The following is a 22101-nucleotide window of genomic DNA, read 5'->3' as shown; positions in this document are numbered from 1 at the left end:
TGACATTAAGTCACCCTGTTCAAGTTAAGTTCTGAGTCATCTTTATGAAGTCACTGCAGGTTTCTTATGGCAATAATCAATAAAAACTTCTTTACAGTCTTATTTCAAGCATTTTCTGGAGAGAAAACTATTTTTAGGATTTCTCTCTCATGGGTTATGACCGGAAGTTTGAAGAGGATAGGTGTATTTCTGACACAGGTACAATGGCATTTCAGGATGTATTTAAAAAGACTGGATTAGATTCACAAGTGCACACAGCAAATTAACTTTGTCTGAAAGCATTCAGCAAAAATAGTTTGATATTGTAGAGCAAGCATCCTACGCTAACAGCCACAAATTTGGGATCTGTGGGACACTTAGGTAAGGATAAATCTTTGACATCCAAAATGGAAGATGTTGAAGGCAGTGGGTGCTTTAAGATTGCTTCTGGGTTGTGATTTGAGGTTTTTTGTTTAATAGCTTAGAAGAAGCTATTACTCTTAACTTCATGTTCTGATAATGTGGTTCCAGTTGGTTTGTGCTACAGCCTCCTGTCATTCTCTGTCTATTTAAACTTCATGTTCCCAGTGACTTGGAAATCAGTTCTGACAGAGCAGGCATTCTTGTTTCCAGTCTTCTACAGAACAAGATGTCAGCAGGTGACAACCAGTGTTTCCTTAATATAGTTAACAAGGTTCAAAGGACTTAATCCATGGCCCTTTCTTGTGAATGTCTTACTATTCTGACACAGTTTCCCACTAGCATCTTAGGCAATGGATATTGAGGACTGTCAGCTTAATGTCTGACATTGTACTTCAATGTAGACTGCTTAATTTCATGTCCTCTAATCTGTGGAATCTTGTTAAGAACTATTGTGTTAGACGTGCAAAATAGATTGACCAAAGGCAGTACCAGCTTAGCTTCTTGGAAGACTCTATTGAGCCAGTCTCAAGTGCTTCTGACCTGTGCTTTTCTCTGTTTCCTGGCCAGTGGCATAGAAAGCTTTGTATGCTTTGTTTCAAATACGCAATTTTTGGTTTAATTTGATTTGACGTTAAGCATCTTTTTCATGTAGATATACAGCAGCCTCTGAAAAAAGTGCACATAACACCTCTACAACAGACCCCAACAGAGCTGGGACTGTGGTCAGTAAAGATATATTCCCTACAAAATAATGTGTAGGTAGCTACTATTACATAGGGGGGGACATGGGGACAACAGCCTAAAGTGATAAGGGATATCACGTATCACAAACTATTACAGTTTGTGATAAGTGATATCCCTTATCACTTTAGGCTGTTTCTGTGACACTCCCACAAGTTGTGGGGGCACCTTCAGGAGACCCAGCCTGCCAGTGTGGGGGACTGCACTGGCTGCACATGCCAACACCTTGTATGTCCACACCCCTACAACTCTGCTCTAGGACCTTACTTCTTACAGTCTCTATGATTGTTAGAGGCATTGCTGCTTTTTAATGTACCAGACATCCCTTTCATTCAGAGATGCCTTATGCAAAGCATTTGCTGCGGAATCAGTATAAAAAACTTAAGACAAAACCACCTTCCCCAAGGGAGCACTTCCTCAGTACATGTTGATGAAATATGTCAAGACTCTCTAAATTGACTTCTTAGGTTCACTGAATGGTTTCTCTTTCAATCACAATCTTTTGTCCTGTCTGTGCCTTAGTTGTATATATTTTGTTACTCCTTCAATACTTGATTTATTGGTGGAGAGACCAGCTGTGCCTAGTTTACATGAGCTGTGATATAGAAGGCCTGAAAAGTCTGGTTTAACTTAGAAATATTGGAGCTGTAAAATTGATGACTGCAGGTTAATCGAGCACTGATTTACCTGAGTTCTGTTTATCTGGATCAGTCAAACTAGTTTCTCCTAGGTGTTAACTGACCAGTGTAGAAAGTGTAATGGGAAAAAAGGCCATTTCAAGTTGCATGTCATGAATTTTGTTTGTCAGAATCTAAGGGACAAAGGCAAATATTTCCAAGTTTTCTCTTCCAATTACTGAGTGGGGAGCCTGCTCCACAACTATTGCCCTGCATCAAACACCACTTTGTGTGGCCTTACTTGCACTCACTGAGCTCTTAGTTTTAGTTAAATGCTGCTGTATGTGCTAACAAAACTGAGACAGCTGTGTTGAATTGCTCTGAGTTGTAGTAGTTAGAAACAATAACTGTTTCCATCGTGTATGCAGCTCCAGAGAAACTCCAAAAAAGACAAATATCTCTGAGCTAAAATACAGGATGCTCCGCAGCCCAAACAAACAGAAACAGACTCTGAGTTGCTGAACGGACCATGATGACTTAGAAAAGAAACTGCCTAGCTGTTGGTAATGGGAGATATACTGTCAGCTCATCTTGTAATACACATAAATTAAAAATACGATGGTAACCTACTTTTGCTTAGCTGCTTTAAGTACTTAAAGTTTCTCTTGTCTTTCTCCCCTGGGTTCTGATTCCTGCTCTTTAAGTTCATGGAAGTCATGGCACAAAGGAATAGTAGAATGAGCTTCTAAGGGTTTATATTATTTCTGTGCATGTGTGTAATGGTAGGCATAATTCCACTAAAACAGAAATCTTTCATTCCTTCTATCTGAAAATGAGAAAAATAAATATGAAATTGTCCTCAGTGATTTGACTGCAACACTAAACAAAAAAAACCACCTCTGTTACTTGTTATAACCTTTTAAACACATGTTTTACACTGGTAAGAGTTCCGTTTACTGTTATCTTATACTGTTCTTGCTGTTTTTACTAGGGAAAGTGCAAGTCAGAGCTTTGTGTGGGTAACTGGGCAGAGACCCTGTCTCTTCTCCTTAAATAAACTTTATGTAAGATTTTGCACTTTCATACAGGTAGGTGTATCTTGTAGAAAAGAAATGGTGTCAGTGTATACTATGGAAAGCTGTCATGACCTGGCATTTCGAACAGGGACCTCAGGGAAGAGAGGTTTGTTCCCATTTCCTTGAAAAATCAATCCACATCTGCCTGTGCATTAAGCCTCTAACTTAAAGAACTTGCGCCCTCAGCACTTTCTGAAGACTTTCTGCTAAATCTCCAGAGTGGTCCCTTTGACCAACGTGTTCTCCACTGTACAGAGCCTTAGAGCCATGCAGGATGTTAGAGGGTCAGGGACCTCGTGCTACAGGGTGAATCCCTACAGGGCTGGCCAAGACTTAGCACTCCACATCTTGCTTTTTGTTTGGCATGATGATTTTGAGAAATTCCTAATCCCTTTAAGTTTCAAATTGTGATCAAATTCCAAAGTTAAAGAACATATATGAGTTTTGGCAGTTTTTGCTGTGTGTTATTCTTGTTTTGGGGCTTGTCTTCTGTTTTTTGCTTTTTTAGGAGAACCAGATTGTACTAATATGCTTGGCATCTTGGTCATAGTTACCTATTTTAAAGAATACAAAATATTATTTTCCTTTTAAATAGTTGCTTTCTGCCATTTAAAATCTTGTTGTAACTTATGCAGTACTCAGTGTGGCTCCATGTGGTATAATTCTGAAATTTTAATTTAAAAAAGTTTTAAGAAATTACATACTGGAAAAGCCTACATTAAAGAACAGTATCATAGTATGAGGCACTCAAAACATAAACAAGGTTTACCTTTTCAATCTGAATTCACCCCCTTTGTTCAGAGTGTTTGTACATGCAATTGTATATTCTTGCATTTACTGGACTTTGGGCTTACTCAATGCACAGGAAAAAGAAGAATTCTTCATGAGTCTCAGGTATGTTATTTTGAGATTATATCTTTGGGTTGAATCCTAGGAATTTATAAGTTCCAGCACTAGTTCTGACACATTCCTAGCTGTTCCTGAATGAGACTTGTAAGGCATATCAGTGAGCAAATAAAAAATGCATGGGGCAATCTCAGTCCTAACGTTTCCTCACAGGCAAGCTCTTGATTTCCTTTTTAATGCAATGTTCTTTAAATGTAGAGACCTTGTGCATGTGTAATAGAAAAACACATCCTGTTAGATCGATGGAATACAGGGGCAAACGTGCCTCTATAAACTATGGCACAAATGAAGATGTGTGACCTGACTATCTGAGTGCTCTCTTTTATGGCCATGATACCATATATTTAAAGTTACAGTACAGTGGGAATGCAGATCTCTGGAATTACCCTAGGATCATATTTCCTGGTTTCTAGTGATTACGATTTAGTAACATATGGTGCTGAAAGTAAATCAGATTATGTAGATCATTTAACCCAATACAGGTTAACTTAGAGGTGAAGTCCCTTATAAGTCCTGATTCTGATATTTTTATATTAATTCCTATAATGACAAAATTAATTGTTATTCCATTGAATGTGATCTTCTCTTCATTAACTTTGGTGTGCCTTCACGCTTATAACTGAATAATAGTCATGATGTTGTCGGTTCTTCCCTGACAGAATTTGACCTGATGATTTTGGAGACTGAAAACTCTTAGGTCACCATTTCCCCTGTTGGCACTGGGGCTAACCCACCAGTAACATGAGTTTTAGTGGCTCTATTCTGAACCTATGAAAGTTTGAAAAAAGTGAGGCCCTCTCGTTGTCACTATGGCATGTACTGAACCTTGCTGTGGCTGGCAGGAAGAGCAGCACTGCTGGGAAGCTCCTGGCTCCCTCATGCAAAGAGACACTGGCACTGGCTGTGCCTCTTCTCAGGAGCACTGAGACAAAGTTAAACCAAAGTTAAATAAGATTTTGGAGTTTAGTTGTTAACTTAAAGCATAGGAGATTTGATACTGCTCAAGAAAAATATACTTTTTCAGTCCAATTTAACTGCTTTTCATACTGAAAGACAAATATGTACATATTTTGAGTTAGTTTCTCTGCCTTATTACTTCTAAAATGATGATATTTGAAATGTCTTTTCTACATTTGCTTTTTAGGTTTGAAACCTCTAGGGTATAGTGTGGTTATGTTTTCAAGTTCTCTGCAGCCAAGAGTAATAAGGAATGAAAAAATGAAGTGAAAGCTCAGCTTCACAAATATTTACTGGTCATTTAGCATGTATCACAGCTTTATCTGGTTGTTATTATTTTTAATTAAGTTGGTAATGGAGTGTTTTTTAAGGTCACATGCAAACTTCAGAAATAGTTGTAGTGGGTAAATCTGACTGTACCTTGGACAGAATCACTCTCCAACGCATTCACCTCCCCCAGGTCACTGTAGGGGTACTGCAGCTGGCAGGGAGCAGGAAGCTTGCCTTGGTCATAACCCAGGCTGGAACTTCATGAACTTTATGAACAAGTAGGGAATTGAGGTTACACATCTCTCATGTGGGCTGTTATATTTGACACCAAATTCGAAGAAACTAGGATGAAAATAATCTTTTATTGTTGTGATCACAGTAGTGTATTATCTGCTGGAAATGGACCTGGAGAAGAGTCAACAAAGGATGTTTTCTATTTTGTTAGCTGGTTTTAATTTATCAGCTGCCAGTTTCAATATATTTCTCTAGCTAGTTTTTGGAAAAGTATCTACCCCCTACCATTCAGTTTCTGATGGGGGATGTGTGAATGTCCTTGGGCGTGATCATAACATTTCCAGGCAGATCCCAAATATTTGTTTAAAAGCTAGAAAAACCCAGCCTTCAAAGTTCAGAAGAACCTTACTGCTTGTACTGATGCAAAGAGATTTATCATGCCAATATCTGTTAATATCTCGGGGAAATTAATGCCTCTTGAGTAATGGGATAAATGTTGAGCCTCAATGCCAAGGCGCCTGTGGGTTACAACTGTTGGGTTTATGTTATAGTATGGTTCCAGGCAAAAAGGATTGTCTCTGCAAATGAGATAACCATGAGTCATCAGCCCTGCTGCTGTCCCCGATGCTAGCTGGGGATATTCCTGCGGCGGCGGAACGACAGCTGTGGCACAGCTCTGCTGGATGCCCTGCTACAGGCACACCAGGCCTGCAGGCTCTCTCACACGGGGCAGGGCTCATCATCACAGCAAGAGGTTCACATCCTCATGCACTCACACTCCTGTGATCCTGCTGCTCCAAGAGAGTACAAAAATCACATCTTTGGATTTCAGTGAGTTTGGAACTTACAATACTGAAAGTACAACAGTGTGTATCACGCTGACCTTCACTCCAGATGCCTTTTTCTGACGTAATAGCTGCATCCATGGCACTTGCAGGACAATCCTTAGAACAATGACATGAAAACTGAGCTTGTATTTCCTGTCAGTTTTGGAGAGCTTCTGTAACAAGATAGATGCAAGATGACATGAGATTCTGAATAGAATTGAAACAAAAAAGCACCTGTTGTTTGCAAATATTGAGAGAATTTGTTTCCTCTCTGCATGGAAATGCTCCAGCATAGTCATCCTGTGCTTCATGGAAACCTGCAGCAACAAAGGCAAACATTTGAAACTTTCAGATAAATGGTTAGAGACTTATTTTGGTACTGACTTCTGATGGCACCAGACACTGTGATTTATGATTTCATGATAGTTTTGATAGTTAAGTTTATGCTTTCAGTGAAACAATCTGATGGCCAGGAATCGGGCAATTTTAGTGGATTAATGTATTTTTAGAAAGGCTTTATATTATCTTTACAGTGACACAAACTACTATTGTTGGAGGAACTTAGAATTTTATTACCAAGAAGCAGCAGCGAGATTAGATGAGGGCAGTCCTGGTGCTGCCAGCTCCCAGGAGGGACAGCTTTGTCAGGTCACTGGAGGACACGGATTCTTCCTGGTCATGGTCCTGCCCAGGCTCATGGTCTGTTCTGCTTTCCCTCATACAGCACCTTCACTTATGCCAGTCCCTTCTCACTGTTTTCACAAGAATCCTGGTTTTGCCTTGAAATCTATTTCTTGGACAATCCTAAGCTCTTGCTTAAACTTCTTGTTACCAGGACAGTCTGTAGCACTTTCTCCACAAGAATGATTTCTTTCCTCCTGACTTGAAAAAAATAGCTTTTGGTTCCCTTCTCTAGGTGCCAAGATGGAGACATCTCTTAGCACAGGTTTGCTGCTTCTTCACGGTAGTCAGTGTTTCTGACCAATTCATAGCACTTTTGGATGAGTATTTTGGGAAAACACACTGCTTTTAGCTCTTTCAATGCTCTCAAGTGGACAAAAATTAAATAGATAATGTGGATGCTGTGCAGTTTATACGTTAGCAATATCTAACATATATTATCTAACATATAATATAACATATAATATGTTATAATAGAAAAGAAAGAAATTGATAGAAGGATAGGAAAATAAAGCCCAGGGATTGTGGAAAAACATGTATATAAGAACTTTAATTAAGTATGACATGCAGATAAATTCTTTGTCACTGTCACAATCAAAATTTGATCTGTCCTTTTACTATTAGATCTACCTAGGAAGAATATCTGTTCGGTGCCACTGTAGTTGCAACTGTATGAAAGACTTGACAGTTTGATCACAAAATAGCATTGAGTGTTAATAACCCGTTTTTGTAGTTTTAATTTTTTTTCTATATAATCAACAGCAGCACCTCAGACTGAGTTTCTGCAGTAACCAACCTCATAGCATGGGGGGAAAAAGTATTTAAGTCCTGAACTGATCAAGAATTGGATTTTAAATACAATATTCTAGGAGGAGTTTTACCTGAAAATATTTGTGTTCATGCCTGAGTGTTTGGAAAACATGGAAAGGTGGAACTGTCCTCAAGTGTCCTGCCCTGATGCTAAATGAACATGATCTAAGACTTGTGATGAAACCAAGAAACAGTTATCAATCAGCATCAGTTTCAGGAAGCATTATTGTATCGAGACATCTCAGGGTGCCTTTATAAAAGAAAAACCTTACAGTAATTTAATAGCTCAGCCTGCTGTGCCAAATAAATGAGTCAAAGTCGGGGAGGGGGGTGGGGAAGGGAAGGAGTATGAGCCATAGTTCCACAATTGCACTAGCCTGCAGGAAAGTGTTGATTTACATCCAAAGTATTTCTGCTAGGAGAATGATGGGAGATGTCACTGCAAAGCTTGAGCTTTTCTGGTAAATTAAGGACACCTCGCTTCTTTATTCCCCATTTACAAGCACTGGTTTTCATTCAGTTTTCAGAAGACCTTCAGACAAAGAAACCAAGTGAATGACGTGAAAGTGTATTTTATGCATAGCGGAGCAGAAGTTAGCTGTTGGAAAGAGATGGTTGCTATAGGCTTGTATGGCTCACGTAAACTCAAGGGCAGATGGTTCACAGCCTGTGTTGGGCCTCTTCAGGGATGTGGAAACCAGGCTGGGCAGGAAGGGTTTAAGATTTTTCTCCTGAAGTTTGAATTTCAAGTGGAAAATTTTAAATGCCTCCATTTTGATAGGCTTTTGCATGGTTTGAGAGATGCTGCAGTTATGTTATTTTTGTCTTCTGTATGGCAGGCTGTGTTTCCTGGATGAACTATGTTTCCTCAATATATCATTGCTGACCATAAAGGACAACAGCTTCAGGAAGAATGGTGGCTGCATTAACATGACAGACATGATCACAGTAGCTGGAACACACAAGACACCTGTGTTTAGTCATGTTTTCATTCAAGTTGGCCAGTTTTTTCCAGGTGTGTTGTGTATAAGCTACAGTCCTCTGAAAACACATAAAACTGCTTAGCTTAAAAGCCTGGAAATCAAATGAAGAAATTATTCTGGTGACCTTACTTCTGTTCCTTGCATGACGAACATGATGGCATCTAAAACCAGTTTTAGTGTGCTGGAGCAGAGCCTGAAGCTGGCAGAAGAGTACAGCTTTGGCTTCAGTTGCTGAGATGCCAGAAGAGATTGTAAGTCCTTGAAATTCTTCCAAGAAGTCACTTTGTCCTGGATGAAAACTGGCATTTATCAGTGCAGATGATAGTGGTGTATTTTAGATGGCATCAATATTGATTTGTATACTACACGAGCTTTTAAATATGATTTAAGATAAAGCTTAGCTTAACGTAAGACATTTCTCCACAAAGCATTGATTTAATGTTAATGTTTTATGTGTTGCTTTCTTTGCTATAGACTTTCCTTTGGTTCACAGACTTCCCAAGTAACCTTCTCAGTTCCCTCTTTTAGGCACTTGCAAAACCCCCACAAACACTTGACATGTAAGTACTCAAAAGTTTAATTTATACTATCTGACAGGCAGCTTTAAAAGCAATTAATTAATGGTGGTCATTATTGCTCATCTCAAATTCATTATTACCCTTCTAGTTGCTTTGACTTGGCTTATTGTTTTCCCAAGCCTTTCGAAGACCATGGAAGAAGATCAAACAGAAAAGTTAAAATAGGTTAGTTCTTTTAACATTCCTATAGGGTAATTTCTCGTACTTTGCCTCCTAAAGAGCTCGGTGCTGTAAGCAGAGTCCTTACTAATCTAGAGAGAGGATTTCCTATTTGACTTCTATTTAAATAATCTATAGCAACTCTTGCTAGGTGCAACGGCACTGAGCGTCAATCTCCTCTGTGTGTCTGCTTGACCTTGCCTGGGCGTTTCAGAGTGTGAAGGCTGGGGAAGCCGAACACTGTAGCCGCTGATCTGTGTCTGAATCCTGACGACCAGATCTGTGGAGCAGCGCGGCTGTGTGGAAGCAGCATCAGCTCTCGGGAGAGGAGCAGCAAGTATCTCCTCGGCAGGTTGAAGATGCCCTGACAGGAGAGGCGCTGGGCGAGGGCAGGGTTTGTACCAGCCGGCAGTCGCTGTGGCCCCTCCAGAGGCTTGCGGGCGCGGTGCCCGCGGGTGGCGGGGGGCTGTGCCCGCGCCGTGCCGGGCTGCCCGCGGCTCCGGGCGGCTGCGGCAGCCGGGGCAGGGCGCGGGCGCGCCGGGCGCTGCGGCGGGGCCGCCGGGCGGAGGGAGTGCCGGCAGCGGGGGCTCTGGGCGGTGTTTGTGAGCGGCGGCTTTTTCGGAGTGCTTTTCTCGGCGAGCCCAACCTGTTAAAGCGTATTTCAGCTTTGGCTCGGTTAGATTTCCCACCCCCCTCCCGCCTGCGGTTTAAAAGTGGCGTTTCGCCGCTCAGCGGGACGCGTGCGTTCCGGCTTACTTTGGTTGCCTGCCAGGTAGCGCACATCTTCTACAGCATCCTCCTACCATCAAGCAAAAATTGTCTCCTCTCCTAAGGATTAATTATTCAACACGTTTAATGTGTTTCGGCTGACGGGGAAGACGGCCACTCGGGTACATCCTGGTGCCGCAGCGCCTGTCCCCGCTTTGTCTCGCACCTGGTGTGTTTGCGCGGCTCGCCTGCCTTCCTCCCCCCGCGCCGCCGCTCCCGCTCCTCCCGCCCAAGCCCCGCTCCTGCCCGCGGGGCCGGGGGGCGCGGGCCGGTGCTCCGGGCCGCCCGCTGCCGCCGCCCGGCCCCGCACCTTGCCCGCGGGGATGCGCGGGGCGGGGCCGCGCTCGGCCCTCGGCGGAGGCTCCGGGCGGGGCGGGGCGGGGGCTGCCCGCCGGGCGGGGCGGCCCGGGCAGAGCGGCCGGCGGCCGCGGAGGAGGGGCCGGGGGCTGGCCGGAGCCGGGCGGTGCCGCCGCCCGGGCAGCGCGGGGGGCTCGGCGGCGGAGAGGGGCTTCGGTCGTGACTTCGCTTCTCCCGCAGAGCCCGAGAGGAGCGGCACAGCTGAGGCAACGAGGCTCTTTCTTCCCGGCCGGTGGCGGCGGGGCGGCACCGGACCCAGGAGGAGCGAGGGTAGCGCCGGCGGAGAAGCATCCCGGCGCGGGCCGTCCCGTCCCTGCCCCGCTCCGTGCGTCCCATCCCGGGCCATGGGCCGGCCCGACTGAGAGCCCCTGGACCGTCCGGCAGCCCGGCCGGTGCCGCCCGGAGCGCCGAGGTGGGGCCGCAGCCGCGCGGGGAAGATGCGCTCGGCGGCGCGGACAGCCGCGTTCCTCCTGCTCTGCGGGGGTAAGTACCGCCCGGCCCGGCGCCCCGGGAACTTTGCGGAGCTCAGGTGCCACCAGCGGCTCGGTCCGGTTCCGAAAATTTTGCCACAAATACAGACAAGATATAAATAATCCTGATACGTTTTCTTCGTTTTTTAAAAGCTAAGTTAGAACAGATGTGAGTTTGCTTTTCTCTGAATTTATGATGTGTATGGGAAAATATTAAAGTTTATTCCCTTTTTAAGTTTTTAAAACACGATTTCGTCTCTGCTATCCCAGAGCTTTTTGTATCATCAGGTAAAATACGTTTTGGATTGGTAGATGAAAATGACCAGAATATGAATAGTGATTGGATTGTAACTTAGATGATGCTATCCACAGATGTCAAGTTTCTAAAGCAAACAGAAAATCCATTATATCTCTTTTTCTTCCATATGGCTTTGTTTGCTGATGGATTTCTGACGTTTACATGAATAAATCAAAGTTGTATGCTAGAGAATGCAGTACAACCTTGCACATTAAAAATGCATTTATGAAAAAAACTAAAGCCCAAACTAGTTCACTAGTTGGTCTGACAGTGAGTAGAGTGCAATATTAATTCTGCCCTTGTGTTTCCCCATAAGCATGTGACATTTTTCTTCTTGTTATTAATTCAGATTAACTGTATTAATTTGCACCATTTTAAACTACTTTCTGTACTTGCGGAGATTACAAAGCTCCTATTTAATTTTTAAGTTATTTTTCTTTGTTATGCTAAAATACTTTAAGTTGTCCATATTTGTTCTCTTCTTAATATGTTGTTGTTAAGGCCTGATCTTTGTAAAATCTCACTAGTAGTGAAGTGTAGGATATAAGGGGATAAAATGTGTAGGATATACTGCATCTAAACACACACATCTAGTAAAAAAAATAAAGTGGGTTGTATCCCAAGACATTTCACTGTCAGGAAGAATTAGCCGTACTTGTATTGCTAATGGATGATCTATCATGCCTACTTTGCTTTTATCTTTGGCAAATCCATTTTCTTTAATGTTTTTGGCAGAATTAGGAGAAATGTAATTTACGTAAGTTCTTCAGCTTGAGGGGTATGTTTTCATTAGCCAAAATGATTCACATGCATTTGCTTGAAGATGACTTCCAGTGATTTCTGTTTAAGCTGGACAGATGAGCTTTCGTCGATTCATGCTGTGCTACCCCAGATCGTTGCACATCCTGAACTAGCTGGTGTTAGGAACTCGCTGCCTTTTTTTTTTTTCCTGCAGCACTTCTCTTTCATTTGGACCACCATTTGATTTTACTTTTAGTTGTACAACTCTACATGAATTTCATTCTGAAACTCTCAGGTGGGAAAGGGGTTCTGTCTACTGAAGACAGATATCTAAATCTTTATAAATATCAGACCTCAGCAGTTGGAAATAGTTTGAAAGACTATTATTAAATGTAGCCATAAATTGTTAACTTTTGGGTCTGCCAAAAATATATTTGAAGGAATATTACAGGAGCTAATTTATTTGAGTAGAGTAGGCTGCCAAGTAGATTTTTTTGGTATATTGCTTGCTTATACTTAAAGTTGCAAATATTTTGCTTATGCTCTCAGCTTTGACTACTGAGGCTTAATACTTGGTTCCCCTTAGCTTGTACTAAAACTATGGGGAAGAAAAGTTGTGTACATTTATGCCCACACTTTAGGGTAATTGTATTCATAGTTATTTCAAGAAGTCCAGCGTATTAGCAATGTTGTATGGGTGTCTGTTGATAGAGAAACACTGCTTCACATTGTTTAGGTGTGTGACACAGCTTTTATGCAGTAAGAGCTGAGTTTACAGCAGGGGTAAGATGAAGCGTTATGTCTTGGAGGTACGAGCAAAACCCCTGCATGCATAGAGTTCCAGTTTAGAAATACACTCATCATCCTCCTGTCTTAGCAGTGATGATGCATTCCCCTCGTGGGGAACACAGTGAAGCTGCAGTGGGCTCCATCCTGGGGGAAAGCCAGGGACTCTTCAGGGGTAACTGCCATGCTCTTGCCAGGTGTTGTGAAGGAATCTCTTTCAGCTGGGCAAGACCTCATCATAGAGGATTGCCACCCAAAGTTAACCTGCAGGGATACCCTTGCACTCAGTTGCTATTGGTACATCTTTGATTTATCTAAAGGTTTTGGAAAGCTTAAAACTGCTGTAGTTCATAAAACATGTGCTCGCAACAAACCCAAAGGTATTTTACTGAGTGAGCTGGCATAGTCAATCTGGTGAACGTGCTGTTAGTTGAAAGGATTAGATTTGGTTATTTTGTGTTGGCAGGCTTCAGAAAGCACACTGGACCATTTGTTCTGAAGCAGAAAGGCTCAGCCTTTGGTGCTTTTGCACCACAGGCAACATGTGGGTCTCCTGCAGGCACTGTCCTTTAACGTGCAGTAGCCTAGAAAGAGCAAAAATAAAAGGCATGTTTCTTCCCAAACTAAGGCTTCTGTCTCTTTTACCAATTAAAAGAGATGCAGGGTTTTATTATGGAGTGTGCACGTGTCTTTTTCAAAAGTTTTACATCGTGTCAGTTGTAGGAGTTGAAGGTGTTTACTTGCCTGTCACACTGCCTGGCTGTTTGGTGCTGGAGTTTTGATTCTGAAAGCTCATTGATATCAGAGGAGGACCTTGTTCAGTTAAATGTAGAAAAGAATACCTGTGGGAAAGACTTGGTAGGATTGTCTTGTCTGGAAAGTAATTTTTGTTATTAAAGGGAATACTTTTGATGAGGTAATTTATTTTCAGTGAATAAAACACAGTTTGTAAGCATTACACTATGCAAATTTTTTTTAAAATTGGAAGGGAAACCGACCCATGGAAATAATAGGGATCCTACTTCAACAATGTGCTCTGGAATGCAGATTATTCAAACTTTTTGCCTATTTTATTGACTGTGATATAAAACTTCTGGTGAATGTACTAATTCTGATACTCATTTATGGACTGTTTGGGATCGATTCTTAGAGTGCATTTCCCTGCTGCTAGGATTGCTGCTAATGTTTTGACTGGTTTAGAGCAAGTCCGGGCTCAACTCATGCATCCAGATCAAGGACAGACCAACTTCGGAAACCAGCTGCAGATACCGGCATTCTTCTCCCCCAAGTGTGGATTATTTCACATATTTGTATTTCATGATAGAAAATGGGTGCTTTCTCTAGGAAAAGAATACCTATGTGATTCTGTCAAATAAAAGATCTCCTGTGCACTCATGCTTTTAGATCAAACCAGTGCTGATCAGGTCAAATGGTGGAGCACAGACCATTCATTGACTCGTGTCAGGAAGTGGCTAAGACGGACATAATTTGTGTGCCTGTTTGTTTGTTGTTGTGTTGTTTTTTTTTTTTAACAGCCATGTCTCAGATAATATATGATCAGGATTTTACATTTTAAAGTAAAAATGACTCTGTTTTATTACAACCATGACTGTGGGCAAAGGGTAAAGGGAATCTGTGGAGGACCACGAGAGGCACTTCATTAGATCTCGTATGTCTTAATCAGGAAAGATCAGAGTTATGGGGGAATTTCAAACCTTGCAACTCTTCTTGGTTCCTTCCTTCTGTGTTGTTTTTCTCTAACCAGAAGTTCATCATCTTACCTTCTGGCTCCTCCCCAGGTGGCACTTGTCCTGTCTCTGGTCACCTGCTGCTGCCTGCATTGGACTGTGAAAGTGCTGCTTCACTCACACAGCACTCACTGGGGTTCATCCCAGCGCTCCTACCAGGGAAGGAGCCTGGCCTCTCTGTGGCCCTCTAGGCTTCATGTCTCCCCTCATTTTACTCCTATTGTCAGGTCCTTCACCTTCTAGTTCCTTCACAAATGAGATTTTGCAGTGAAGTTCCCCTCCTGCTGCGTTTTCCCTTTCATAGAAAATAATTTACTGTGTTGGGTTTTTAAAATTCATGCTAATTGGATCCATATTTGTGTTATATTTAGTTCCCTTCTCATTGTTTTGTGCTGCCTTCTCAAGGTGTCAGTCAGGGCAATATGTGCTATTGGCTTGCTTATTTCTGCTGGTTAGTTGCAGTCTTGGTCCTTGGCTTCATTCAAGGATTTTGTTACTGTCATAGAGACAGTATGAAGGAAATGAATACGAAGATAACAAAAAGCCAGCATTTTAATGCTTAAAGCTCATTTGTTAGTCTTTGATTAACAGACAAGATTTCTCATAGCATTAACATCAGCAGTCAGTCTGTATGACAGTGTGGGTTCAGCACCTGAATGCAAGATGTATATTCAGTAGCATGCCCACCATCAGTTTTCCATCTGTATGTCATGCCATAGTCTCTTACATTTTTGGTTTTTTAACTGAAATGACAGACACAGCTGATGCCAACACATGTATTTTGTTAATTTTAAATTCTTCCCTTTTCCCCAGTTTGGCCCCTGGCAGGAGGGAGAGATTTGTTCACTTGTTGCTGTACTTTCATGCTTTGCTTGGCACTGCTGGTCCTGCTCCTCCAGGCTGCTTTCTCTCCCATAAAGCAACCTAGCAAACATAGATATGCTATGGGTTGGAAGAAATCCACACAAAAGAAGCTTGGTGTTTTCTGGAGAGCCTTGCTGTGTAAAGGTCATTTAGAGCCTGTCTGCGGTGAGGAGAGCATTTGCTTTGTTCAGACATTGGCATCCGTCAGCTTTCCGGCAGAGCTGGAAGTGGTGCCAGCTGGTGATGGACTGCAATTATCTCTTGGTTTTGAAATGTAAAAATTGCCTCACAGTGCTTATTGAGTGTGGGTATCTGTTTCCGGAGCATTGCAAAACTTACCTGAACACAGGTGGTGGTTCCCTGTGGGAGCAGGGTGGAAGTTAAGAGCATCTTCTTCCAGGATTGAGGCACGTTCATGCTGCGGTCTGTTCTTAGCTCTTGCTTTCTACTTTTGTTTGGTTTGGCAGAAGCAAAGCTTAAAAATTCACCAAAATGTTCTAAAGAAACTTTGGAATTGTTTAATCTCCAGATGACTTTTTTTTTGTAACTGTCTTATATTTTGGAAAGCAAGCAACTGAAGCATTGCAAGGAATAAATACAGCAATTACTGCGGGAGAAGGACAGATTTGAGGTTTGCATATTAGTTTGGTTAGATCAGGGTTCAAATTCAATTGACAGCTGTGCTACACATTTGCTCGTTGTCTCACACTCTCTCTCTTAGTTTTCTGTAAAGTGCCACCACCAGTTACTTTATCCTTAGAATATCATGTGTATTGTTGATTGACTAATGCAGTTCCAAACGGCGTGATACTGGAGCTGATGCAAGGTAGGGAAAACACAGTGGGAAACCTTACAGAATCTCTAGTGCATCAATGAAAAATAGCATTGCAGAAGCTGTAGAATGAAATCTATTCAAAGGCTTTATTTTACACTGTAGTTTTTTTCTTTTATCAGTGAAATATACTGAGATAATCCGCAATGTTTTGGCAAAGTCATTATGAGCCTTTTAACAAGTTTTCATGTAGATATGTTGCTAATTAATAAAGTTATTAAGAAAGTTTTTGTTAACAAAACAGTAAGTCAGCTGAGGTGTGAAAAACCAGATGGATTTGGATCCTTTGGGAGCTCAGGATTTTTTCTAAATTTGTCTAAAGCCATCTCATTTTTCTCCACATAAGGAGAACACAAAGCTGGTTTTCTTAGAGGTTACTTCATAAAAATGGCTAAATAGTTTCAGATTTCTGGATCTTGAAATGAGACCATAAACATACTAGGAACATTTTAACCTAAGAGATGCTCTGTAAATCTGCTGAAGCGAAGATGATCATCAGTGCTTCAGAGCCTAAGGGAAAATTACACCAATCACAGTCAAAAAAGGGAATTGGAAACTTTACTGGGGTAGTAGTGCCAGAAATGTTGTTTGACTGAATTAGTTTAGAAATTTGGCTGATTGTAAATCAGGTGATTGTAAAAAGAAAATGGATGTATTACTCCTAATGGCTGTCTAATGGCTTTTCAGTGTATGCATTTAGAAAACTAATTAAACAATATATTTAACTGATATAACAAAGTTGCTTGTGTTGCTGTAATGGGTGGTTGGGTTTTCGTTGTTTTTTTTTTTTTAATGTCCATTATGGCTTTTTTCTAAGTGAGACAAATTTCAATCTCAGATAATAAAATTAAATCTAGCTTTTTCTCCTAGTTCAGAGGCACCAAGTTTTCTGATACGGACAATTCCATTATCTGTTCTTTTCACTTGTGAAATGGAAAGACTCATTTTGACGTGAGTAGACCAGAATTTCATATATCTCCAAAGCCCCTTAAAGGCTAGTTTTGCCACTGAATTAAAGCAGGCATCATGTGGTCCTGTCAGTGCCATTCTGAGGGTGTCTTGGAGATGAGATTTAAATCTCCCAGTGGCTTAAGTAATGGTTTCTCTGGATTTGGGAGGAGTAGAAGCATTACTGCAGGTAGTTCTTTACCATTCCTGCATAAAGAGCTGATGCTTTCAGTTTGGCCTCTGACAAGGATGATGTAGAGCAGCTTCCTTTGGCTCCCTTAAGAGGTGATACTTCTACACTGGTTGGCTTCTGGAGGATTTCTGTCTTTCTTGATGAGGTGCCCTTCCATACCCTATTATCTTAAAGTAGACACTGAAAACTATTTCTGTGTAAAGAGAAGTAAGGATGCAAAAAGTATCAATGGTTCACAAGATGTTGAGAATGGATTTGATTCTCTAGGTTCTCTTTCCACTCCTGTCACTGTGTTGCTTCAAACTTGTCTCTTGTGTTAAAAGTAGTTTTGTGTGCTGCTGCATTTGGGAGGAAGGCACTGACTGCCAGTGTTCTGGCTGTTTGGTCAAGAAGGGGAGTAATAATTTGCATTAATGCAAATAAAGTGTAACATAAAGTCAAAGAAAAGCTATTGTTTCCTAAAATTCAGCCCATAACAATTTATGACTTTAAAAAGCTGATTGAAAAAATTAGATTAATTATGTCTATTTGCATGGGAATAGCCAGTATAGCATGATTAATACATACATTTATGGCAGTCAGTCATCTCAGAGGACCAGAGGGTTTGAAATGTATATGTACTCTAGGGCAGCAATCAGGCTTTCTTTTACGCAGCATAAAAGTAGACACTAGGAAATGATATGAACACAGTTATATTGCCAGATTGTGGTGTGCAAGACTATAAGTCAAAAGTGTGTTTTTCATGAAATCTGAATAACAGTGAGGGGAAAGGAAAGAATCCAAAGAATTCTCATCAAGAAAAGGTCTAAAGTTTTTATTTTAATAGGAAAAGAAGTTTGTTTTTCAGAGGAAAAAGACCCAGAAAAATTAAAAGAGAGTGGATTTGGATAGCAAGCATTGGCTGCCATGTGAAATTTGCACTGTGATGACTGGGAAGTTCTGACAGGACCTTTGGAGAAAGTATCCAGCACTGATTTTTAACAAAACAGAGTGCTGCTTTGGCCCTTGCAGTGAGAAGTCATAATTTTGTAAAACACTTGAGTGGAGCCTTCTCACATCTCTGAAGTACTTCAGCATATGCTTAGTTTTATCCTCCATCAGCAAAGCATTTTAGAGTGGGACTGCTGCATCAAAGCCCTGTCAAGGATTACACAGTTCCCAAACTTAACTCTGGCAGTACATTCGGGGGCCAGATTTCTCTTTGCTCCCGTTTGATGTCAAGTCCCCCTTTTGTGGTGTGTGCTGTCTAACCATTGAAATGGCTCTGAGGTGCAGGATTTCCTGTTGTGGGACCAACACCCTGACAGTCAAAATAACATCTCCAGTTATTTTGCTGCATGGACAATACAAAGATTCATCTAGTTGGAAGACTGCTGCAGGTGTTATTACTCAGGCATGTGAGTGAGGTTGGCTTGCACAGAACTCTCTTTTGCCTTGGTTTACAATATCGGGGCTAGTTTGTTTAGAGCTGGGTGTCTTTGTCCTCCCTTGTCACCTGAGGTTTAGGTACGATGTTCCTGACCACTTGGTCAGTATGGCTAGGCTAAGATACACATCTGAGATACTTTCCACTGGCAGCATGAACCAAGTTCTGTGTGTGTGTATAGCAAGAATGACTCTTTTGACTGGATAGTTTTAATGAGTAGCCTTAGTAGTCTAACTTCCCTCAGTTGGACCAGGGGAGATGCCCTTAAGCCTTCCTGTAGGACTGTTGTTTCCCTGGGCTGTGGATTTTTGACAATGTCTAGTGCTACCTTGTCTTGTTTCTGCTACCTTTGAACTGTGGGCTATGTATTGGGTGCCCCATTTGTATTTTGATAGTCACAGTGTCTTTGGAGAGGAATGCAGAAACAAATATATATATATATTTAAAAAAAAGATGATTGCCTGTTATTGCTTTTCAGCAGTTCTGGGTAGAGCTTTCTCTAGCTGAGCTCATGGGTGCCAGTGAAGTGAAAAGGAGTGAGGAAGATGATTCGTGTAAAATGGCTCATCCCAATTGCTGTTATGAAACAGAAAAAGCAATGGGAGTGTTTAGATTTTGGGCTTGAACATGCACGTTTTAAAGTAATGAAGGGGAAACAATATGGCTGTAATATAAATTTTATTGCACATTTCAATTCAGAATTGCCGACATGCTCTAGATGAGAAGGCATTTTAAACAATTTTATTGCTTTGGTAAACTTTTGCCTTTGTGAAGATTAGAAAAGTAGTCTTAAGTTGCTTTGCTGGGGACTTTCTGGCTAGTGAGAGAGTTTATAATATGTATTTTGCAGAGAATAAAAAGGAGACAAGACCCAAAACCTTTAAAACTTTCTCTAGATTTAAAAACAAACAGGATCATCTTAAGAGACTGTGATAGATCACCCTGAAAAGCTCTTTGAAAACCAGATAATTTATAAAATTATTTTTTTAAATTTTTCTTACTGAGGTACTGATGTGAGCCTGTTGTTGGAAAAAGGGTCTTTTTTAACTATTAATTTTCTTAGATTCTAGTCTAATAAAATTTGAAATGAAAGTTGGACTGAAGGTTTTAGGGCAGTAAATGTCTGAAGAAAATAAGCAGTAATAGCCCACGATTTTACTTATCTTTTTGATGCTGCCCCTCCACCTTTTTTTTTTCAATCCAGCTGCCATAGACTATTTTTGTGTTTTTATAATTTTTCCAATAATTTCTTAAATCCTTGTTTTCCTGGCATCATGCAGTTGGGTGTCAGTTTTTTAGTTTATTGGAAAAATTTTGTCCTCTGTCTTTGCGCAGGCAATTCTGGCATCATGGCAGAGCCATCCTTAGTACCTGGCAATTAGAAAGCAAAGGGGATGAATCTGTGCAAGTCTCTACTTTGGCCTTTCAGAATATTTTTGTCCTAAATGCAGCTTCCAGGAGACAATAGTGGGAATGTACATTATTTAAATATTTAGATTGATCATCAAAAACTGAGTTTAGATTGATTATAGTCATTACATTTGTCAGTGCAATAATACTGGTAGCAAGGACTTTTACTTACTTTATAAAATGTTTTGTTGCTAAAGAATCATTATGACAAAAGATTTTTTTTTTCCCCCTCCTTTCTCTGGTAAACCTTGGTAATGGTATGTAAGATAATGTAAGTATTACTACATAGTCATGCCTGACACAATAGTTTATTTCCTGATGATGCCTGGCAATATTAAGTTTTGAATGGTCCATTTTGGTCTTCATACTTCTTGAAATGCAAAGGATAACAATAAGGAATTTAGGAAATGCTGGTTTTGAAGAAAAATATAAATGAGTGGCAATATTTATTTACAAAGACAACTGAGAAAGCATTTTGAGTTTACATTTTTCAGTTTAAGCTGAAGTATTACAAAGGTGGAAGTACTGGTGGAAATTGAGTAATGGTGGAAACTAAAATTTGGGACATAGCAAGGGATATAAGGGAAACATTTTGGTAGCAGGGAGCTGCAAGGGTTTCTGACTGCAGTCACTGTGGGGTTTCTTTTAATTGGCAATATCTTAATAACAGGTGGGACAGCAGTGTGTTCATGTTGGTTATATATAATCAAATCTACCTTGGATGAGTTAGATGATGTCTCTTGGAAACTTTTGACTTCGTTTTCTTACGGTGCTCGGGGTATTAAAAACAGGACAAATGCAGCCTTTGTATGGCTGCTGAGGCCAGTGTCTGGTGTTTGGTCAATCAGGGCTCCTTATGAGATCATGATAACTTAGTCTGCAGTGAATGTAACTTGAGAGTTAATATCAAAATACTTATATTGTTAATCATCAACAGCTGAATAGACAGGAGTTAGATGCCTTTGATGTCAAGATGAGCTTCTGGAGTTTCTGGTTTTCAGAAAATCCCCAGGGATGTATATGATATATGGTGGTCTTTGTCTTCTCAAAAATCAGTTTCTAATTCCATGCTCAGCATTCTCAAATCCCATGCAATGAGTTGGGGACCTCACACTGCCACTGAGCATTTCCAATTAAGACCTTGAAAAAGTCTGTATACATATGGCCTAACCTTGTCACTGAGAAAAGAGCGCTGTTCTCTTCAGATAAAAAATGAAATGCATTGGCGTGATGATGTTTGTTGAAGTAGACACAGGATTTGAGGATCCATTGTCTCAAGAGTTAAACTGGATTTATGATTTGGTAGGCAGTTCTTGTTAAATGAGAGTTTAATGATAGCAGAGAGACCACGAGAAAAATTAACACTGGGATTATAAGGGTACTGTCAATATTTTCTACCCGGAATCCTAAATTGCCATTGCCTGGACCATTTACCTGTCTTTGACATCAGCTGCTGAGAACTCTCGCTGTTATCAATGCAATGCTTTGTTGGATTTTGATCTTTGAAGAACTGCAGCTTTTTTTTTTCTACTGTTGGTTCTGCTTCATAGTTAGCATCTTCCACTGCATTCATTATGGTTTCACATTTTCAATTTAAATATTTGTTTAAATATGCTTCATTTAAAATGGGGTTTGGGACATGAGCTACTTAACTACTGTTGGTTGGCAGCACTGGTTTCGTGGAAGGAGTTGGTGATAAGGTGTTCTACAAAACTCCAGGGGAATATGGTACAATCCTATAATGTTACCTACTTCCCATTCCTAGAATATTTTTGTTTACCCTATGCCTGCCAGTGTGACATTGTGCTGCTCTGAATGCGGAACACAGAGGAAGTCGCTATGAAGAAGAAAAAGACTATTGTTCCTCCTTTCCAAGGACTAAACTCAATCCTAGTTAGTCTTGATTTGAAGCAGAATTGTTACCTTGTCACCTTTTCTGGCGTTTGGACAGTGAGCTACAAATGTGTGGAACTGCCATTGAAAAAGAAATTGCAGTGGGTGCGTGATTACCTTTCCAAA

At 41.0% G+C, this 22101-nt stretch overlaps 1 protein-coding gene across 3 annotated transcripts in view; it reads left to right on the top strand.

Moving 5' to 3' along the window:
- The window catches only part of RET (ret proto-oncogene), a 228755-nt gene that overhangs the window by 139704 nt on the left and 66950 nt on the right, over window positions 1–22101 (top strand). Inside the window, exons 9-13 of one of the 3 annotated variants that reach the window (XM_064430307.1) lie at window positions 8361–8755; window positions 8979–9064; window positions 9171–9247; window positions 9393–9635; window positions 10547–10849. In XM_064430307.1, the coding sequence (XP_064286377.1) occupies window positions 10804–10849 (46 nt within the window). In that variant the 5' untranslated portion in view covers window positions 8361–8755; window positions 8979–9064; window positions 9171–9247; window positions 9393–9635; window positions 10547–10803. Of the gene's footprint in view, window positions 1–8360; window positions 9248–9392; window positions 9636–10043; window positions 10179–10546; window positions 10850–22101 lie in introns of those variants that run through there. The other 2 variants (XM_064430306.1, XM_064430308.1) reach the window with 2 other exon arrangements.

The sequence above is a fragment of the Passer domesticus genome, chromosome 8, assembly GCF_036417665.1.
Source record: "Passer domesticus isolate bPasDom1 chromosome 8, bPasDom1.hap1, whole genome shotgun sequence".
Taxonomy (NCBI): Eukaryota; Metazoa; Chordata; class Aves; order Passeriformes; family Passeridae; genus Passer; species Passer domesticus.
Note: the sequence above shows the minus strand (reverse complement) of the source record. Positions and strands in the feature narration are given on the sequence as shown.